Consider the following 22593-nt stretch of genomic DNA (forward strand, 5'->3'; position numbering starts at 1 on the left):
CAGACCTGCCTCCACTACTGAACCACAGCTAATGGCTGTAAGACCTGTTCAATTGTTATTATTATTAATTTGCTCTTCAGACACCCTGACCCTCTCACAGACCTCTTCAAAATACAGAATCATACATCAATACAAACAATGCCTGCTCTTTCTAGTCCTCCTCGTCCTTCCTGCACTTTCAGGGGGTTGCAGGGGCGCTGGTGGTGTGGGCGGGTGTGGGTAGTTCATGAGGCTGAGGTCTGACCTGGTGCGTCAGGCAGTGCAGCAGCAGGTCCAGGTTGCAGAGGGGCCCCTCCACCAGCCCCGGGGGACCCCGAGCGGGAAGCCAGCAGAACGCTCGGCCATACCCATTGAAGGGGAAGCCCCGCCCCTGAGGAGATAGACATGGTTATCTGCTTGATCCGTCCAATAACAAAAGCTCCCAATTTTCCTGCCACTCCCACTACACTCCCTCATTGGCCCAGCCCTTTGCTGCTCCTCCCTCGGTCTCTGCCCCCACACCTCTGGCCTCCAGCCCACTCACCGTGTGCAGGATAAGGATGTGAGCGTCATCAAGCACATCAGCAGTGACCACCTGCAAACACACAGAGGCAACAGAGTCACCGCCACTGCAGGACAGTCTACAATGACCCCCAGGCAAAGCATCACAGCCGGGTACTCACCGCGTGTCCGGCTCGGGCGCTCAGGTGCTCTGCAGCCACTAGCAGCGCGTTAAGAGTGGCCCCCCCACTGCCCAGCCGGTCCTGAGGGTCCGACACCGTGAGCAGCAGCGCCCCCTGTGGGATCAACCCCCGCTGCTGTCGCCACTCTAGCTCTGCAGGGCAGCAGGAGGGGGTACACATGAGAGCACAGCACCGGGGAGGGACATCACACAGAGAGAAGAGGGGAGGGAAGCTGTCAGGATCTCCGTTCAAGCGGAAGAAAAGGGCACAGACACAGATCCACAAACATGTTGGTGCCGTATAACCCTCAACCTGCTCATCCAGGCCCAGAGCGTCCCCGGTATCTTTATCATTGTTAAAAAGCGCTGTGCCACACAGCCCCCTGCCTCACCTCTCTGGAAGACATACTCGCTGTCCTTGTGCTGACAAGTCAGGACCACCACCGTCCACTGCAGCCCCTTCTGTTCCTCCATCTCCAGTGCACAGCCTGTCAGGGCAATACTGACACCTACACACTGCTACACACTCTCACACACACACACAGCACCTACACTGCTACACACTCTCACACACAGCACCTACACTGCAACACACTCTCACACACACACACAGCACCTACACTGCTACACACACTCACACACACAGCACCTACACTGCTACACACTCTCACACACAGCACCTACACTGCTACACACACTCACACACACAGCACCTAAACTGCTACACACTCTCACACACAGCACCTACACTGCAACACACCCTCACACACAGCAACTACACTGCAACACACACTTACACACACAGCACCTACACTGCTACACACACTTACACACACACAGCACCTACACTGCAACACACCCTCACACACACAGCACCTACACTGCAACACACACTTACACACACACAGCACCTACACTGCTACACACACTTACACACACACAGCACCTACACTGCAACACACCCTCACACACACAGCACCTAAACTGCTACACACTCTCACACACACAGCACCTACACTGCTTCACACTCTCACACACAGCAACTACACTGCAACACACACTTACACACACAGCACCTACACTGCTACACACTCTCACACACAGCAACTACACTGCAACACACACCTACACACACACAGCACCTACACTGCTACACACTCTCACACACAGCACCTACACTGCAACACACACTTACACACACAGCACCTACACTGCAACACACCCTCACACACACAGCACCTACACTGCTACACACTCTCACACACAGCAACTACACTGCAACACACACTTACACACACAGCACCTACACTGCTACACACTCTCACACACAGCAACTACACTGCAACACACACCTACACACACACAGCACCTACACTGCTACACACTCTCACACACAGCACCTACACTGCTACACACACTTACACACACACAGCAACTACACTGCAACACACACTCACACACACAGCACCTACACTGCAACACACTCTCACACACAGCACCTACACTGCAACACACCCTCACACACACAGCACCTACACTGCTACACACTCTCACACACACACAGCACCTACACTGCAACACACCCTCACACACACAGCACCTACACTGCAACACACCCTCACACACAGCACCTACACTGCTACACACTCTCACACACACAGCATCTACACTACTATACACTCTCACACACACACAGCACCTACACTGCTACACACTCTCACACACATGCACAGCACCTACACTGCTACACACTCTCACACACACGGCACCTACACTACTATACACTCTCTCACACACACACACAGCATATACACTACTATACACTCTCACACACACACAACACCTACACTGCTACACACTCTCACACACAGATTTCAACACTGAAACGGATTCATTCACATTTATAAGCCCCCCATCATCTTAAAGCACTCTGTTCCAGAGAACTTCACTCTTTGGCGCACCGAAGGAAGTTTGATATTCGGAGACTTGTAGTTCATAATGAATATATGTAGTTCCCAATAAAGTTAAAGGAAAGTGTGTTTTAAACAAAAAGAAAATGTGTGATACGCAGTATAGGCTTGCATAAGTGCAGACAATGCATGTAGTTCATAAACTACATTTGGTCCTTCTCCTTGAAATAAGTACTCCAAATACCCAAGGAATCCCACAGTGGCAGTTCTAAGAGTTTGAAGGGGATTTTCAGAGCAGGACCAGCCTGACCTATTGCAGCTCTTAAAATATTTAGGAAGTTTTATCATTTATTGTATCAACCTGGGTGGCACAGTGGCACGGTGACACAGTGGTTAGCATGGTGCCTCACAGTGAATGGGCATGACGTTAAATTCCTGGGGTGCTGTATATGTGGAGTTTGTATGTTCTCCCTGAGTTTGCATGGGTTTCTTCCCACAGTCCAAAAACATGCTGGCAGGTTACTTGCCTTCTAGGAGAACTGGCCCCAGTGTGTGTGTGTGTGTGTGTGGGTCTGTGATGGACTGGTGTCCTATCCAGGGCGTACCCTGCCTTGCGCCTGCTGCTTTCCAGAATCGAGTCCAGCCCCCTTGCAGCCCTGGAAGATGTGGATAGAAATGGAGGAATGGATCAACAAGTGGGCTGCATGGTGTTTTTTTTCTGTGTTCTGGTTTCTCCCCTCCTTCCAGAGATGCCGAGTGGGTTCACTGGAGTTTCAAAATTGCGCCTGTGTGTGTCCAGGGTGGGGTACAGTGAGGATGAGCTCCAGGTTTTTTGTCTGATCATGGATGGATTTGCCACTTTTCTGGCTACCCACTATCCAGCATTGGATAAAGGGATTAGGAAATGCATGGATATAACTGTACTTATGTTCAAATATGACTGTTCATGTTTTATCGATTGTATCGTTATTATCTCAATTTATAACAAAATAGTGAGCTCCTACAGGCCCTTATACTTGTATGGAAAAAGCTTAAAGATGTTTTGTTGAGTTGCTTTTACTAGGTTTTTTATCTGCTCTGTGGCTGACTGCATCATTAACAGGAAATAAAACTTCTCGACTAATGTACCAGCTGCACAAATCACTTACCACTTCCTGTAATAAAACTGATTTACAGACCAGCTCCTCAGGGCTGTGTTCTGCAGCCCTGCTGCTTGGAGCCAGAGGGGCTTCTGTGTCCCAATTCCACCCCGGCTCTGAAAGACTCAACAATACCTGTGTTTTTCTCAAGCAGTATCTGTTAATATTCTTTAGATGTGCTGCAGGGCTGCACCTCTCCAGCACCAGGGGGCAGACCCAGGCCCAGGCACTACTGGAACCCAGTCTCAATGTCAAACACTGTGCTGTCGCCCTCGGCCACACCCACATCCGAGACGGAGAACAGTGTGATCTGAATTAACACTCACACACGCACACCAGAATTAACACAAAGCAACGTTCTTTAAGAAAATAATAACTGATTTATAAAAGCTTTGCACAATGACCTGTATAACACATTTGCAAGATGTTTACTGTAGGTTTCTTACAAGCCAGGTTTCTAGGTAAGGCAAGCTGACTGTTATCCTGAGTGGTTAACCTGCTGTCCTCAGAAGTGTCTGTTCAGAAGACCTGCGATGGGGGGAGTGTGGAGGAAGTGCAGAGTTCTTCTGAGCACAGCTGCACCACAGTGGGAGGTATTGAAGGCTCCTTAATGTTGTGTGTCAGCAGCCTCCCAGGAGGCACAAGGTCCTCAGTCAGTCCCGGCACGGGGCCGGAGTTTCAGCAGTAGCCAGAAGAGCTGTTGGGCGCCGGGCCGCGTCTCCGGTGGACCACCAGGCTGGGATTCCTGAGCAGAGTGTAGCAGAGCCACCACCGACGGCAGCCCCTGCTCTCCCGGCGACTCTCACACAGCTCTGCAAGACAGGCAGGTCAGTGCAGGGAAGTCCCGCGACAGCAGAGACAGAGACAGAGGGGGTCAGGGGAAGACCAGAGTCATGGTTGGCCAGAAGAAAGCCAGATCTCAGGGAAACAGGTACCACTCCACACTGCACAACACCACTGTGGAACACACAACCAGCTACACACACCCTGGACTGACAATCACTTCACCTGGGAGTTTTGACCTGGCACTGAAGGAGGAGGCACACAGCACTTTCTCCACCATTACAACATCAACATGTAATCGACAGGGCCCTCACCCAGGCCAAAAACAGCCCTGGGATCATCAACTCGACCAGCAACTCCCAGTCTCACCACATTCCTTTGGAGCTTCCCTACCACTCTAACACACTCTACCCCCAGGACCATTATTAACAACTACTCCATTCTACAGGGCGATCCCTCCAACAGTATCCTTTTTTCTAACCACCCAATCATCTCATACCACCAACCAACCAATCTATGTAAACTTCTGGTTCACAGCTCCCTTGACCGCACTCGGCAATCATCCCCACCAGGCACCTTCCCCTGCAACAGAACTCGCTGCATCACCTGCAAATACATATCTAACAACACGCTCATTCAGGGCCCCTCAGGTCAATTCTGGATCACCCAGACAACATCCTGTACCTCCAGCAACCTCATTTACTGTATCTCCTTCAAAAAATGCCCAGTTATCCAAGTTGGGGAAACTGGAAGGAGACTAGGAGACCGCTTCAGAGAACATGTTAGGGCTGTGAAGGTTGAAGACTTCTCCAAGCCCATAGTTTCTCATTTCACCTCCGAAGGCCATGATCACACTGATCTTTCTGTCTCTGTTCTCAAAGAAGGGTTTCTCAACTCCCATAGCAGAAATACAACAGTAATGAAACTCATCCTGAAACTGGGTTCACACCGTCCCCCTTCTCTCAATGACAGACTTATTTTCGTGTCATCTTCTCTCCTCTCATGCAGGGTTTGACTTCACGCCTCTCCTCACCCCTCTCCACGTTGCACTTCCTGAGTGGCCTCTCTGCCTCTCTTGCCTCCTCCCCTCTCCGAGCTTTTGTTCTTCTGTGCCATTTAATCTTTGCTGTCTACCCTGTCTTTCTTACACCTGAAGAAGGCTTCACAGCCTGAATGTGTTTTCTCTCTTCTCTTTTCAGAATGGAATAAACCTATTACTTGTTCCTTTGCATTATAATACAGTGTGTGATCTCCTGTCCCAGCCTGAGGAACAGACAGTGAGCCTTTCTCTCAATACTGTTTTATGTGATGTATGTAAACATGAGATGACATGTTTGCATTGTAAATGTAAATGGTGTGTTAATTGAACCTGTTTTGACAACACTGTAATTAATTCAGCAGTCATACCAATAAAGCCCAGTGAATTAGCATCTGAATTTGGAAGGGAGGGAGGGAGCCACAGACCATGAGAGGGAAGAGGAGAAGGCCGGGAGGGGGAAAGGACAGGACAAGGACAAGAGACAGACAGAGAGGGAGGGCTGCACACCTGCGGCTTTCTGCAGTCTGTCTGTGGAGGACCAGCGCGCTGAGTCCTCGCGGAGAGGGTAGAGCTGTCTGTCCTCCAGCAGGCAGTGGCAGAAGCTCAGAGCTGTGGGGTTGGTGTGACTGGAATCAACCAGCAGCACAGATACCCAGGACCAGTATCCTGCAAACACAGCGCCAACAGCGTGTCGTTACAGTCAGCAGGTGGCGCTGCCGTCTGAGAGAGACCCAGGCCTGGCTGCATGGTGGGAAATTCACTACATGAATGATTTGTGGGTAAGGTGACAGTGCAAGAACCAGCAGGGGGCAGTATTCAGCCTCCCAATATTCAGGGGGCAGTGTGTTCACAGGACAGTGTAATCACACACAACACAACACACACTACCTTCTTTCTATACTGTATCCACATCATGCAGGCCTTAAAAAGGCCATGATATGGAGTTTTATTATTACCAGTGGTCTAACGGTTCAGTCTAACTGGTGCTCTTAAGTGGGTAAGTAACTGCATGACTCTTCTGGCCCAGAAATAGAAAAAGACCTAGAAAAGCTTCTGGTTGTGTGTCGAGGTCCAGAGTCATGCACCATTGCAGAATCCCCTGATCTCCTATCATTAAGACATTTGGCCATATCACCCTGCAACTCACAGCTGGCAGCCCACTGAAGCTCAGCAGGTGTGAGTCTGGTCAGTACCTGGATGGGAGACCTCCTGGCAAAAACTAAGGTTGCTACTGGAAGAGTTATTAGTGGGGTCAGTAGAGGTCCTGACTCTCGGTGGGCATTAAAAATCCCAGGGTATTTCTCAAAAAGAGTAGGGGTGTACCCTGGTGTCCTGGCCAAATTTCCCCTGTCCTTTACCAATCATGGCCTCCTAATAATCCCCACCTCTGAACTGGCTTCACCACTCTGCTCTCCTCCACACTGACTGGTGTGGGGGGATTCCATGAATTTGACACAAGCACAGAGAACGGAAAAGAGCCGAGCCAGTCCGGTCAGGAGCTCACCGGAGTCCAAGATGCCATGCACCCCTGATGGCATGAGGGTCTGGTCAATCCGACTGACGGTGAAGCTGCCCAGGAGCAAGCTGATCAGCAGCCGTTTCATAGCCATCAGCAGACCCACGATGGCATTGTAGAACAGGCTGAAGTAGCACACGTTCTCAAAGGCCCGTCTGCAGAGAGAGGGAGACACGACCAGAACACATCACACACTAGTCTGAGCAGCCCAAACACAGCTGGGACTGCAGGCAAGTCTTTTAGCTAAAATAATAAACTACAATATTTAATCAATTCCAATGTACTGGGTACAATTAACAACTGGAAACAGGCAAGAAGCCTACAGATGTTTTACACAAATTGAAAAGCTTTCCAGAGCTAACTGAGAGATTCTTGAATGATTAAATATCGAGAGAGTGGCGACACTGCTCTGCTGGGACAGGCTGTGATGTTCTCTGTTGTGACTCTGTCCTGACGTCTGTCTCACTAATGCCCTCAGTCTGGCCTCTGTGCAGGAACTCTGCAAGGGAGTGAATGTTCATTCATGTATTTCTTCAGATATAAATTAATCTGTACTATTGCAAAGCAATGGTAACAACACACATGTTTGAAATAGATGTAACACTCAGTATCTGTAGATCCTGCTCTGCAGTGATAGATGAGCTGGGGTCAGGAGGCAAAGATGCCCAAAGCTGAATGAACTGCCACCTCCTCCTCACTCACATGTTGTTTAAAGCAAGAGGTTTGTGCCTGTCAGCTGGGATCAGTCGGTCTTGCAGGAAGAAAACCCTCGCTATGATTATCTGAGCGAAGTAGACCACCAGGAAAGGAACAACATTAGCCCTGCACAGAGAAAAGCAAACAATGAAGATATTTAATTACTTTCATGGCAGGATGAACCTAATTGCCAAATCTCAGCAAAGAAAAATTGACATGAAAAATACCTTAAATGAAGCACCAATTACAGATATTAAACGTTCACAGTAATGAAAATAAGATCATTGCATTTCTCTTTTTCATTTACTGAGCGGTTTCAGGGTTTCTAACTCCTAAATGAAATCACTCGCCACTTGACATCTCCTTTCCCTGCACTCATTTGATTTTGATTGATTGCAATATCCCTTTCAAACATGATGGAAAATAAAGGGACATACGGTTCACAAGCACTTTGGGATGAAACTCAATCAACAAAATGTGAATTGATTAACCTTTCCTCAAGCTGCTGTGTCTGTGGAGGCCAGGGGAGGGAGTTAAGGGTGAAGAGTCCGATTAAGACATGCGGAGCTTAGCCTGAATGAACCATCAGTTACAGTGACACTTACAGTATATTTCCAAAGAGAATCAGAATCTCCTCCACTCGTCCTTCCTTCAAAGGCTGGACTATATATATATCAAAGACGAAGGCAACAATCAATAGGATGAGACTGAGCAAACTCTGACCTAGGCACAAAAGACAACACAGCAGTTAATGATCAATTCAGAGCATTTTAAATTACTAACTCTTGAGAAATTGAGTGAACAAAACAAATAATTTCTTCAGTAATCAGTGTATCAGATTAGCACAAAACTGTCCCTGTTCTTTATCTGCCCCAGTCTGTATCTGCCCACAAAAAACAATACATTTCATACACAGATGCTCCATTTGTCTCCATAACTTTAACCCCACATTTTTCAAAACTCCATAAAATATTATTCTGCTTTTGCAGTTTCGGGTGGTTTCTTAATATGCAAATATATTTATCTACCTCCAGTGCTCACGTCAGCTCCTGGCTGCTCTGTGAGGGATGAAGCCAAAGACCAAAGACACTCTTGGTGTCCCAGGACTCACTGACTTACCTAAAAACAGGAATGCAATCTGAACTCCCATGTAGGTGATGCTTTTTGCCTGAAAAACAAAAGCTCCACCCCTTCAGCACACAGTGAGTTTTTGCACTGGACAGACAGCAAGATCACTGCAGTTACAAAAAAGCAGCAAGAACTGGGAGCAATACCTTTCAAAGCACCACCACCCACATTAATGTCACAATCAGGATTGTCAGTGGCTGGTTGTGTGCCATCATGGTCACACAGCAGTCTTCACCAAGATACCAGCAGCTTACCATGGCAGTGTCTGAAGGAGGGACTGAGTGTGGCAGACCTGTCCGATCCCCCTTAAACAGCCTCTTCATCTGTGTCCTGAACGAAGGACAGGAGTGTCAGCGCATGGGTGGCATTTCAGCGAGAAACAGTGAGTCAGTGGAGCACATTCCCACAATCCCCAGCTGGGCCCCTACATGAGACGCGATAGCGCTTGTGTTATCAATTAACCTCTGTCCTCCTCCATTCTCTCTTTCTGTGTATATGGACGCCTTGCACAAAGGTGTATTTCACTGAGGTCTTGTGTATTAATAAAATGCATACACAAGAACATTATACATACAGCGGTCAATGAGCAAAGGCTCAAAACAACATTTCTTACTACAAGGTAATATTTTGCCACCATCCCTGTCACAGCAATCCTTATCCACATGTGGGCATGAATGGAAAACAGCCGCTCACCTGTAATGCGCCAGGATATGGAAGATATGAGCAATCGATACAAGACCAGCCATGACAATTGCAAAAATTGAATGTGTTTGTCCTGTAGGGATCACAATGCAATGGAATGAGTTTATTTTATTCTGCCCTTAGAGAGCAGAAAGAGAAATATGTGTATATTCCCCCACTCTGCTCAGGAACATAAGTACTTCTGAGTACTTTTATACACTATATGAAGCCTTGAACAACTTTTGTGCTGTGTGTTGGATGTGGGCAAACATAATATATACTGTTTTTAACTAAAGACTATACAGTACAGAATACAAATTTCAACATTTTTCTGCTCAGAAACATTGCACATTCTTTTTGTAAGCAAAATAAAGATTCCACAAAACAGGTGTTTGTCCCCTTTGAGCTGAAACTGAGTTTAGGTCAAAGCCTTGCACAGACCACATGATCACCCTCTACACGCCTAGTCTAGATTCTGACCAAATTTTAACCATTAAGCAGCAAAACAGTTCTTAACAACATCATATTTCTGGCATTCATTTACCAATAACCTTTAAAATAGCATTATATACTTTATAGTTATAGAATTATATAGTTATATATGTCATTATAGCCATGTGTATTGCTGTCCCTAACCTAAGTTACCTTAAGTTGTATGTACAATAATATGAAAGCTATATGTTTTTGCCAATACAAACACTAATCTCCTCTCTCAGGGACACCCCTTTTACCAGAAGCTGTGAATCAGAGTTGCTGATCACACAGGAAGATGAGGAGTTTCTCAATGGCTGCATTGCCTGTTCTGATCATGATATTTTTCTAGACAGAAGCAAGAGGCCTTGAGCAATTGGAAAGAGATTTGTGTATAATTTAGGATTGGCAGGTGGGTTTAATTGCAGTATTGTGATTCCTATGTTTTGGATGGGAATCAGCCAGGTAATGGATTGAAGGAGAGATGGGAGTAACATACACTGACATGCAGAGGTTACTTCCAAAGTGACAAGCAGGAAGTAGAAAGACATGAAAGCAGAAAAATGTTGTTTTGGCTGATGAGTTTTCTTCTTGGGATCAGGCATCACCTGAAGAATGTTCAACAGCTGAAACTTTTTTCTTTCACTTTTCATAATGGCCAAAGGTGCACAGCAAGAAAGAAATGCAAACTGCTCTCAGAAATGGTGAAAGATGCTTGACGACGTACCTTTTATTAACAGTAGGTCTTTAATCACAGGAAACGTGAATATGAATTGCAGGTTTATGAAAACAAACTGCAAAAAGGACAAAGAACAACAATGTTACTTTGTTGCTTCAAATAACAAATAAATCAGACAAGGATTTGACATTGGTTGTTTTTTGTGAATATTTTGTAGCTTGTTGAGTGCTGAAACATCACAACTGGGGGCTCCAGCAGGATACAAAAAGAGCATAGCACCTGGCCAAAGTTGAGATTTAGTCAGATAAACCAAACTTAAATACTAATTGCATTAAGGGTAACAAGGCCAAGGCACAGAAAACCAAGGCATTTTTACTTCTGTTCTTATGTTATATGATTGACACTCTCTTACTCACAGTGTAGATGACATTCAAACCCAGAACAACCATTATTATCATCCGGGCTGGGAAGCGGAAGAAGGGATCCCAGTCATAAATGTTGCGCTGGAACCAGGACTTCGCAACTCTGCAGGGGTTTCGGAGCAGAGAGGCGGCACTCAGAAATTACGACAAACTGTAACCTTATTGAACCAAATGAAAACTTCAAATACGTGACTATGTTCTTTTGCAGAGTTCCTGCTGGTATCCATCCATTTTCTAAATCCTTTATCCACAGTTGGAGAAGCTGGAGTCTGTCCCGGCAAGCAATGGGCACATGGCAGGGTACACCCTGGACGGGACGCCAGTCCATCACAGGGCACACACAGACACAGACATGACCACTCTAGCACTGGGACCACTTTTCCCAGAAGCCAATTCACCTACCAGGATGGTTTTGGACTGTTGGCGCAAACTGGAGCACCACTTCAAGGCAACAGTTCTTACCACTGCATCTCCATGCTACACTTCATGCTGACATGAACAAGAATATTGAATTCAATAAGGATCCTTCTGCTCAGGGCTGCAGAACAATATCAGAATCTGTCCTACACAGAGCAGTTCCCCCCACAATGCTATAAAGCCTTGTTCTAGATGTGATCCTATACACTGTGCTCAGATGTTTAAGCAGAAAGGACACCGCACTCACTGTGGGCTGCTGGGCTTCAAGAGGTGCTTCACGTACTTAATGTGATGGACAGAGACAAAAAGCTCTTGATCCTGAAACACAAAGACACTGAGGGTCAAACGATGTGCCTCGGCCCACAGCACACCCATTCCACACCTCCTTCTCATCAAAGTCCGCCTGGCTCTTCTGTTGAATATAGTCCAGCCACACTCAAGTGAGCCCCCTCACTGTGCTAACGGAAAGTTAGGCTCTGCCTGGCTAAAAGGAGTTTCTAAAATGTCCCCTCCTTTAACTGGCACATTGGCATGATAGTTAGAACTGTTGCTTCACAGCCTGCCTTTGACCATCTGTGTGGAGTCTGCATGCTTTCCCCTTGTTCTCATGGATTTTATCCAGACTTCAGGTTTAAGGAGTAAATCTTTGCCCTAATCAAATGCAGACAAACTAAATGAATAAAAACAATAAAATTACCTCATCTTCTCACTTACAATTCAGACTCATGAAACATTACTTTCATTACCTCCTTGTACTGGGATTGACTCCAGAATCTGCGCATCACCTTGATGAAATTCACAAGAAAGCGCACGATGAGGAACATGGTGCATAACATGGCTGGAATTGGCATCGCGCGGGGAGACACATCGCTGACAATCTGAGAGAAAGCAGAGTCCATTCAGTGCTGGTCTTCATAGCAAACCAGAAGAGCTTGTCTGATGGGGTTAACAGCAGGAGTCCCTAGTCTTGGTTACTGAGGGTCCAGCATGTTTTCCAGACTGTTTAAAACATGGCCAGTGAAATCCTACTGCAACTGACTGACCTCATTCTTTTCCTGTTGCTTAGCTATTGATGATCCAAACTCCTTTCCATAGTCACAAGATTTAAACAGATTGACTCACAATCGCCATATTTGTATCCACGGTTCTCTTCACTTGATAGAAAAACCTGCAGTGAAGAAACGGCTACAGTTACCAAACCCTTGTGTGTTGCAATGACTGTGTGTGTGACAAACACATAGTGCAGATGACAAGGAATCAAGCAAAATGGCAGCAGAATGAAATTACAATGCCTGTGGGGGAACACAGTATGTAAACTAGATCAAAACCATGCTGCTGCTGTTCGTCCCAGAATTCCTTTGGCTTAGCAATAAATTCATTATTTAGTAATTGAGGTCATAAATGTTTCTGGAGCATTAGCTTTCTATAAACAAATTTATATTCCTATGAATTTATCACCATCTAGTTCAATGACAGATAAAAACGTTGAGGGGAACCCCACATATATGTTGTATAACATCTTAATTTAATTTTCAAATAAGGAACCAACATGCCACAGGGTGCCGCTGGTTAAGGGGCACAGAAATGGAAAGGCAAAGTGATTATCTACACCATGGTACCTAATGAGGAGATATGCCAGTAGCATGCACTGCTTTTGAATGCAACCAGCCTGAGCACAGAAGGACTGCGGCACAACTCCAAGCACAACGAGGAGCAGACACAAGCACAGCAGCAGCCCAGCTGGGGGCTAGGCCGTGCCCACTGTGAGAAGCAGGAAGGAGATGCTGAGGCAGAAGGCTGATACTTGAGCTCTGTGGTGCAACTGGACAGCTCTAGTGTAACTGTGTTTGGTGCTCGTTACAATCCCACTGGGCCTCTGTGCAGGTGTCAGCAGCACGCCCAGCAGGAAGAGGGTCTCACCAAGACAGCGTGTAGAAGAAGCCCAGGAGGGAGCCCACGATCTTGTGGTCCGTGGTGAGGCAGATGAAGATGGGGTAGTGCACCAGCGCCACCTCCAGGGCCAGCAGGAACTGCACAATCACTGGGAAGGAAATGAAATTAATACTTTGATTTGATGTAGCATCTTTCAACACAAAAATACCAAAGGAAGTTCAAAAGCATACATACTAATGAAGATGTACCAAAGACAAATTCCATTTTAACTTTGTAAAAAATAGACTATAAGAACAGTATAAAAATGGGCTCCATGTTTGCACAGTCTTGTTTCAGCAGGAAGAGGTAACAGACAAGAGGAGGTGTTTGACCACTCTTGCCTCCAGTGGCTTCAGTTCATGTGAATCTGGACTAAATGAGCCACTAACTGGTTAAACAGAGTCTGCAGTAAAACACAGAGGTCCCTGCTGTGCCCACTGCGCAGGCCTTACCGTTGGCCCAGGTGGGCACGAGGAAGGGCAGGCAGAGAAACTCGTCGGACTGCAGCATCCTCTCCAGCACCACGTTGGCTATGGCTCCGAAGGCGGCCGCGAAGGTCCAGCGGTTGCTGTGGGTGCTCAGCAGCCGGATGGGTCTGTCCGCCGGCCAGAGCCGCACATGGGGGACAATTCAAGCACAGCATGAGGAGATCCTGGGCTGCTGCTCTTGCATCACGGGGAAATCTTGACTAACCTGAGTCAGCATGGCTCTGGTGAATACACTGGACTCGCACCAGATCACTACTGTAAACGAGTGCTCACTCTTAATGTACTCATTAAATAGAGAATAATGACAAAATTATTAATTATTTAATTAACAGTTGGAGGATATAAGTTTCTATGTAATTGAAAAGAGCCCCAAGCATGCAAAACTGCTTTGATATACAATAATTAATTTTCACCTTGATAAAATTAAGGGAAGTCAGGAGAAACAAAAGAGAGACAAAAGAAAGACTAGGAATGAGAGGCCACATGTCCCATCAGACCCACTGAACACTTAGTGTTTAAATGATCCAGGAGAGTCCAGGAGGGTGAAGCTCATGGAGGAGAGCAGCTCCGGCCCTGTAGGTTTATTCCCATCTCCTCCCCGGTGTCTGATTTAGCTCCTCCAGCCTCAGTGCCACCCCCATCCCCCACTCCAGCCGGAACAGCAACCTGCTGCCAGTGACCCACTCATCTCACTCTGGGGGACCACTGTCATCACAGGTGCAACTGGGGTGCAGCTGCAAAGGTGTGGGTTTGTGGTCTGAAATAGTTTGCAGCTGACGAGTTAACTGTCTTCATTCCTGTGTCCAATTCACTTCCATTCAACTGTGTCCAGATCTCATTGAGATGCAATGACAACACCATCTTGGTTCACCTCACTGCACCGCAATAGGTATATTAATTGTATCTAAGTGGAAATAGACCTGGACAGGATTTTAATCTTTTTAAAGAGAGAAACAGTGTAAAACCAGTCAGACTTACACAAGTATCCCGAACCTGCGGTCCAGAGGAACCAGCTCATCCACTCTGTGGAGCCTCTGACGTCTTTTCAGGAACGACAAAATCAGTGTTATGAGAACCTAGAATGAAAGTTGCATCTTGAAATGTATTGTTTAATCTAGATAATCTAGCAGGTCTAATACGTGACATAAGCTCATGGTCACCCAGGATGGGAGAGAACAATCCTTAGAGTCAGGTGTGCTGATCTAGCCAGCGTGCCCAGGCTCTCCTCCCTTCCTCATGCAACAGGTAAGTCCAGGCAGGGATATTGGACCTGTGTCTCTTTCACCCTTGATACATCTACACAGAAATCTGAAAGCCACTTAAAAGTCGGCCACACGACACTGTATTTCTCAATTACAACACGAGATCCCAAGGACAGAAGTGGAGATAAATGAATGCTTTTATGGCCAAAAACAGCAAATACTGTACTTGTTTTCTCCAAAGAATCATGTGGTTTCCAGAACAAAACTAATCAGATATGTTGTGAGAAGTGATTGTTCAGAATCAAGCAGCTCCTTAGGCAGTCAGACAGGATACTGAACCAAACTGTTTCTCTCTCTTCTCACATTCCTGTGGCTGATACACTGCTGTTCTTTTAGAACTGGGTGTTTATTAACTCATACCAAAATCACTGAAATCATACTTCGCATTTTAAACTATGAGTAACAAAAAAAAGCAAAGATGTGATTTTTTTCAAGTTTCAAGTCTCTTTGTAAATCCGACCCCTGCATCAATGTCAATCACCTGAGCCCTGCCTCTTCTTAGCATTCACAGAAATGTCCTTTACCCTGACAGCGATTTAGCATTTGCAGACCAAAATCGCCTCTTCACAGACTGCACAGCAGAAGAGTAAATGCGCCCACATGTACATCTTCATCTCCCAGACCTTCTTCACCCAACCTGCAATAGTCTCTTAACTGGGTTAACATGAGCTAGTGTGGATGCAGAAGTGCTACATGGGTGATGCTGTAGTTCAGTGGTTCTCAAACTGTGGTACGCGGCGCACCCCCAGGTGGTACACCAGACAACCCTGGAAATTTGTTGTGTGCACTGAAAAATTGAAGAATTAAAAATGATGTAAATTTGTCATCTGTAACTTTCGGTTTCAGAACGCTTGAGATGAGTTTTCATATTTTCTATTTTAATAAAATCAGTTTATGTGTCGTTATGTGATTCTTTTTAAAGGAAACTTAAAGAGCTGACACAGCACAAGTCCACCATAAGGAACAGTGTCTCTCTAGTGCTATGTTTATTATATGCGTGTGTGAGTGTGTGTGCGCGAGCACAGTGTGTGTGTGGTCATTGAGATTTTCTGGGGTTCCTATGAGAAGATGACTTGCAGGTGGTACTTGGATGCTTTGGTTTGATCAGGGGTGGTACTTGGTCCAAAAAGTTTGAGAACCACTGCTGTAGTTCTTCTGTTCCCTTCAGGAAAGCATCAGATGGACATTGTGAGTAGGTCTGTTAGGAGAGCAGTATCCAGCCCCTGCATGCAGGATGTCTCCAGCTGCACAGCAGGCGCAGCCCTGCACTCTCTTCCTGCCTGTCTGGTCCGACCGTGCTCTGATGATCTTTACTACAGTACAGCAGAGCTGCTTTTACAACAGCAATAACAAGAACAAGATGTACAGGGGCCAGTAAAGAAAGTGAGCTCTACTAAGAATGGAAAAACACAGGGTCTAATACAGGCTCAGCTAAAATATCATAACAGTGATCTAATTTATTTGTTTGCACAAGCAATAAGTTGAATTACAGAGGAAAACAATGCTTTGCTTAAAGATTACAGTATTCATTTTCATTAAGAATTCTTACTACAACTGAATACTACAACTATTTCTGAAACTGAAGAAAAATGTCACTACGTTAATGCCTGTGTTGCAGCTGAACCATATTCTATAAACTAAGAAGCCTTGTATTTCTGAATTTAGTATTCGAGGAGACTTTGAGGTACCTTGCCCTAACAAATTCAGATGCGTTACTGTATTGCTAAACAAGCACTAGGCATGTTCAAACATGAACTACAGCAAGTTCTTAGAACTTTCTGATTTTCATATTGATACCAGCCTACAATATTGTTTTCCTGTTTTGATTAATTAAAGATGTTATTTCTGCACATCACTAGTTTACAGAGTTGACATCTTTGCCAAATGTACAAGTTTGGGCCAAGTCCCACTGTAATATACTCAGCTTGGCAGCAGCTCAGGTTCATGATTGACGAAAAAGGGGTTGGCTCAAGTCCTTAACTGCCCCAGCCTGAGCACAAACCTACCGCAGGTATCAGCCAGTAATGCAGGCTTCTGAAATCAGCACAGAGTTCTGTCAAATCCAGTCTGTGGAGAGAAAAAGACGAGGTCTTCCAAAACATTTTTTTGATTTGTGACAAATTTACACATCTACACACCATGGTCCGCCTCACGAAGAGCTCTACATTCTTCTTTCAGCTAAGTGACCTACACCCACCGGCCAAAATATTAGGAACCCTCAACCACACACTGCCTTCTGTTGAGAGAATTGACTCTGGGGGTCCTAGCGTATCCTAATATCCTGAGTGAAGTGAAAGTCAGTGTTATCAGGGGAGTTCACCCCAAGTGTCAAGTAATTCAAGGGCTCGTCTGGTTCCTCATTACTGTGAATTCTCTATAGACGAGGTCTAATAGCTGAGCGACATTATCATATCATAACCACACTATGATTTCACTGTCATAACCACAACCACAGCTCTTGTTATTCACATTTTCTTTTGAAACTGTTAGAGCTCAGAGCTTACTGAGGCATAGAAAAGTCGCTTGAAAATATAAAAAAAGAAGAAGGCCGATGTATTTTTAAGTCTATAGCAATTGCGTGCGAAGAACATCCTGCCTGCCTGTTTCCTGTCCACCAGCCGATGCTGTCAACATTTTTTATTAAACAAAGAAAGATTGAAAGATGGGGGAAAAAAACAAGCCATAATTTAATCAAATTTTAAAACCTTCAAAAAGTCAAAGCTGATTTTTTCCTGGTTGATTAGTAAAAACACAATGAATTGACAGTCCAAACAAACTTCATTGCCTGTCTGGTCACTTTCCTAAGGAGACCTGGTGAGGGTGTGACACTGTTCCCTGGGATAGCCAGTACAAAACCCTCGGTGTCCCTCTGCTCGTGTCCACAGCCTGCGCTGATCCTGACTGAGATCCACCCGGACTGCAGCACAAGGCAGGGAGAATCCGTACAGCTCAGTGTACCTACACAGCTACGATTCCTCCAGGGCAGAGCAGCTGAAGTGCTTTCATCAGAATTCTGGAATTTAATCCCTGTTTTCAAACAGCTTTAGCAGTGATAGATGGAAAGACGAATAAAGGAAAAAAGCCCCTTCCATTTAAACTGTTTGTAGTTAGCACAAGTTAGTCTTTATATATACATTGTATGTTAGTAATTTGTCATCTAGGAATTCTGTGAGATGACTTACATAGCAGGGCTGTCAGAGGGCTCCATCGCTCCGGCAGAGAGACACAAGCCTGGCTTGTCGGCGCGTCAGCGGGTCGGAGCTCCTGGACTGCACATGGCAGGATCAGGCTACACATGGGCACAGGCTGCCCAGGCACCTCCCTTCTAGTGACGTTGGGAAAATGAAAGAAGGGAGAGAAACCGCCCACCAGTTCACCACCTCCTGGCACAAAGCCCAGCCATCTGCACCCCTGCAGACCGAAGCACAGAACTTCCTTCTCCTCTCCTCTGACCCCCGACACTCACTGGGACCCCAACATCTTCCAGTGCAGCCTGCTGGTTCCCTGCTAGGCACAGGGGCTCTGAAGAGCAATGTGCAGACCTGCCTCCACTACTGAACCACAGCTAATGGCTGTAAGACCTGTTCAATTGTTATTATTATTCATCTGCTCTTCAGACACCCTGACCCTCTCACAGACCTCTTCAAAATACAGAATCATACATCAATACAAACAATGCCTGCTCTTTCTAGTCCTCCTCGTCCTTCCTGCACACACAGTAATCTCCTCTCTCACCAGGCAGTAAAAGCAACAGTGAAAGAAAGGAGGAGCTCTGTTGTCATTTTGTCTTATTCACAGTCTCACCTCCCCATTGTGCAAACACAAGCTGCTGAGTTAAATGGAGTCTCACAACAGCAACACTGAGGAAGGCAGAAATAGAATCATCCACAAACGCAGACACCCTGTACAATTTTCCCATCAGCGCCATGTTTTTAAAGCATAAGTGTTCTCCTCTAGCATCTACATCAGGCTCGGGAGGATACAGGAGGTGCAGAAGGTGCAGGAGAGTGCAGGAGAGTTCAGGGTGCAGGTGCGCGGAGGGTGTGGTGTGAGGGGCACATGGCTTGCAGTACTTGCAGGGATTTCAGGGGGTTGCAGGGGCGCTGGTGGTGTGGGCGGGTGTGGGTAGTTCATGAGGCTGAGGTCTGACCTGGTGCGTCAGGCAGTGCAGCAGCAGGTCCAGGTTGCAGAGGGGCCCCTCCACCAGCCCCGGGGGACCCCGAGCGGGAAGCCAGCAGAACGCTCGGCCACACCCATCGAAGGGGAAGTCCCGCCCCTGAGGAGATAGACATGGTTATCTGCTTGATCCGTCCAATAACAAAAGCTCCCAATTTTCCTGCCACTCCCACTACACTCCCTCATTGGTCCAGCCCTTTGCTGCTCCTCCCTCGGTCCCTGCCCCCACACCTCTGGCCTCCAGCCCACTCACCGTGTGCAGGATAAGGATGTGAGCGTCATCAAGCACATCAGCAGTGACCACCTGCAAACACACAGAGGCAACAGAGTCACCGCCACTGCAGGACAGTCTACAATGACCCCCAGGCAAAGCATCACAGCCGGGTACTCACCGCGTGTCCGGCTCGGGCGCTCAGGTGCTCTGCAGCCACTAGCAGCGCGTTAAGAGTGGCCCCCCCACTGCCCAGCCGGTCCTGAGGGTCCGACACCGTGAGCAGCAGTGCCCCCTGTGGGATCAACCCCCGCTGCTGTCGCCACTCTAGCTCTGCAGGGCAGCAGGAGGGGGTACACATGAGAGCACAGCACCGGGGAGGGACATCACACAGAGAGAAGAGGGGAGGGAAGCTGTCAGGATCTCCGTTCAAGCGGAAGAAAAGGGCACAGACACAGATCCACAAACATGTTGGTGCCGTATAACCCTCAACCTGCTCATCCAGGCCCAGAGCGTCCCCGGTATCTTTATCATTGTTAAAAAGCGCTGTGCCACACAGCCCCCTGCCTCACCTCTCTGGAAGACATACTCGCTGTCCTTGTGCTGACAAGTCAGGACCACCACCGTCCACTGCAGCCCCTTCTGTTCCTCCATCTCCAGTGCACAGCCTGTCAGGGCAATACTGACACCTACACACTGCTACACACTCTCACACACACACACAGCACCTACACTGCTACACACTCTCACACACAGCAACTACACTGCAACACATACCTACACACACACAGCACCTACACTGCTACACACCCTCACACACACACACAGCACCTACACTGCTACACACTCTCACACACAGCAACTACACTGCAACACATACCTACACACACACAGCACCTACACTGCTACACACTCTCACACACAGCACCTACACTGCTACACACTCTCACACACACACAGCACCTACACTGCTACACACTCTCACACACAGCACCTACACTGCTACACACTCTCACACACACACACAGCACCTACACTGCTACACACTCTCACACACACAGCACCTACACTGCAACACACACTTACACACAGCAACTACACTGCAACACACACCTACACACACACAGCACCTACACTGCTACACACTCTCACACACACAACACCTACACTGCTACACACTCTCACACACACACACAGCACCTACACTGCTACACACTCTCACACACAGCAACTACACTGCTACACACTCTCACACACACACACAGCACCTACACTGCTACACACTCTCACACACACAGCACCTACACTGCTACACACTCTCACACACACACACAGCAACTACACTGCAACACACACCTACACACACACAGCACCTACACTGCTACACACTCTCACACACACAGCATATACACTACTATACACTCTCACACACACACAACACCTACACTGCTACACACTCTCACACACAGATTTCAACACTGAAACGGATTCATTCACATTTATAAGCCCCCCATCATCTTAAAGCACTCTGTTCCAGAGAACTTCACTCTTTGGCGCACCGAAGGAAGTTTGATATTCGGAGACTTGTAGTTCATAATGAATATATGTAGTTCCCAATAAAGTTAAAGGAAAGTGTGTTTTAAACAAAAAGAAAATGTGTGATACGCAGTATAGGCTTGCATAAGTGCAGACAACGCATGTAGTTCATAAACTACATTTGGTCCTTCTCCTTGAAATAAGTACTCCAAATACCCAAGGAATCCCACAGTGGCAGTTCTAAGAGTTTGAAGGGGATTTTCAGAGCAGGACCAGCCTGACCTATTGCAGCTCTTAAAATATTTAGGAAGTTTTATCATTTATTGTATCAACCTGGGTGGCACAGTGGCACGGTGACACAGTGGTTAGCATGGTGCCTCACAGTGAATGGGCATGACGTTAAATTCCTGGGGTGCTGTATATGTGGAGTTTGTATGTTCTCCCTGAGTTTGCATGGGTTTCTTCCCACAGTCCAAAAACATGCTGGCAGGTTACTTGCCTTCTAGGAGAACTGGCCCCAGTGTGTGTGTGTGTGTGTGGGTCTGTGATGGACTGGTGTCCTATCCAGGGCGTACCCTGCCTTGCGCCTGCTGCTTTCCAGAATCGAGTCCAGCCCCCTTGCAGCCCTGGAAGATGTGGATAGAAATGGAGGAATGGATCAACAAGTGGGCTGCATGGTGTTTTTTTTCTGTGTTCTGGTTTCTCCCCTCCTTCCAGAGATGCCGAGTGGGTTCACTGGAGTTTCAAAATTGCGCCTGTGTGTGTCCAGGGTGGGGTACAGTGAGGATGAGCTCCAGGTTTTTTGTCTGATCATGGATGGATTTGCCACTTTTCTGGCTACCCACTATCCAGCATTGGATAAAGGGATTAGGAAATGCATGGATATAACTGTACTTATGTTCAAATATGACTGTTCATGTTTTATCGATTGTATCGTTATTATCTCAATTTATAACAAAATAGTGAGCTCCTACAGGCCCTTATACTTGTATGGAAAAAGCTTTAAGATGTTTTGTTGAGTTGCTTTTACTAGGTTTTTTATCTGCTCTGTGGCTGACTGCATCATTAACAGGAAATAAAACTTCTCGACTAATGTACCAGCTGCACAAATCACTTACCACTTCCTGTAATAAAACTGATTTACAGACCAGCTCCTCAGGGCTGTGTTCTGCAGCCCTGCTGCTTGGAGCCAGAGGGGCTTCTGTCCCCCAATTCCACCCCGGCTCTGAAAGACTCAACAATACCTGTGTTTTTCTCAAGCAGTATCTGTTAATATTCTTTAGATGTGCTGCAGGGCTGCACCTCTCCAGCACCAGGGGGCAGACCCAGGCCCAGGCACTACTGGAACCCAGTCTCAATGTCAAACACTGTGCTGTCGCCCTCGGCCACACCCACATCCGAGACGGAGAACAGTGTGATCTGAATTAACACTCACACACGCACACC

The 22593-nt window shown here is 46.8% G+C and overlaps 3 protein-coding genes across 8 annotated transcripts; all 3 read right to left on the bottom strand.

The window, feature by feature from the left end:
* Positions 1–40: 40 nt before the first annotated feature.
* On the bottom strand, positions 41–20683 carry LOC148644648 (L-fucose kinase-like). Its single transcript, XM_088614244.1, has 8 exons — positions 20509–20683; positions 1835–2292; positions 1505–1673; positions 1278–1469; positions 1054–1209; positions 663–814; positions 524–574; positions 41–370 (listed from the first exon to the last, which is right to left on the bottom strand). The coding sequence occupies exons 5-8, from the start codon at positions 1133–1135 to the stop codon at positions 179–181; spliced, it is 477 nt and encodes a 158-aa protein (XP_088470370.1). The 5' UTR covers positions 1136–1209; positions 1278–1469; positions 1505–1673; positions 1835–2292; positions 20509–20683; the 3' UTR covers positions 41–178.
* LOC148644649 (stimulated by retinoic acid gene 6 protein-like) lies at positions 4068–19500 on the bottom strand. Of its 4 annotated transcripts, none has more exons than XM_088614212.1 (19): positions 19375–19500; positions 18407–18546; positions 17231–17291; positions 14941–15038; positions 13927–14069; positions 13463–13583; positions 12665–12710; positions 12289–12420; positions 11790–11860; positions 11120–11228; positions 10752–10818; positions 9566–9647; positions 9127–9202; positions 8864–8912; positions 8350–8467; positions 7751–7870; positions 7037–7203; positions 6040–6198; positions 4068–4522 (listed from the first exon to the last, which is right to left on the bottom strand). In XM_088614212.1, exons 2-19 carry the CDS (start codon positions 18430–18432, stop codon positions 4389–4391), a joined length of 1779 nt encoding a protein of 592 aa, XP_088470338.1. In that variant the 5' UTR covers positions 18433–18546; positions 19375–19500; the 3' UTR covers positions 4068–4388. The 4 variants fall into 4 exon arrangements, with proteins under 4 accessions (XP_088470338.1, XP_088470337.1, XP_088470336.1 ...); XM_088614211.1 differs by having other exon boundaries at positions 18407–18549; XM_088614210.1 differs by lacking the exon at positions 19375–19500 and having other exon boundaries at positions 18407–18688.
* LOC148644650 (L-fucose kinase-like) lies at positions 19171–22587 on the bottom strand. Of its 3 annotated transcripts, XM_088614246.1 has the most exons (6): positions 20643–20710; positions 20540–20574; positions 20184–20339; positions 19793–19944; positions 19654–19704; positions 19171–19500 (listed from the first exon to the last, which is right to left on the bottom strand). In XM_088614246.1, exons 3-6 carry the CDS (start codon positions 20263–20265, stop codon positions 19309–19311), a joined length of 477 nt encoding a protein of 158 aa, XP_088470372.1. In that variant the 5' UTR covers positions 20266–20339; positions 20540–20574; positions 20643–20710; the 3' UTR covers positions 19171–19308. The 3 variants fall into 3 exon arrangements, with proteins under 3 accessions (XP_088470372.1, XP_088470373.1, XP_088470371.1); XM_088614247.1 differs by lacking the exons at positions 20540–20574; positions 20643–20710 and adding an exon at positions 21647–22587 and having other exon boundaries at positions 20184–20279; XM_088614245.1 differs by lacking the exons at positions 20540–20574; positions 20643–20710 and adding an exon at positions 20406–20485 and having other exon boundaries at positions 20184–20370.
* Positions 22588–22593: the final 6 nt, after the last annotated feature.

This window comes from Lepisosteus platostomus, chromosome 20 (assembly GCF_059453375.1).
Source record: "Lepisosteus platostomus isolate fLepPlt1 chromosome 20, fLepPlt1.hap1, whole genome shotgun sequence".
NCBI classification, from domain to species: Eukaryota; Metazoa; Chordata; class Actinopteri; order Semionotiformes; family Lepisosteidae; genus Lepisosteus; species Lepisosteus platostomus.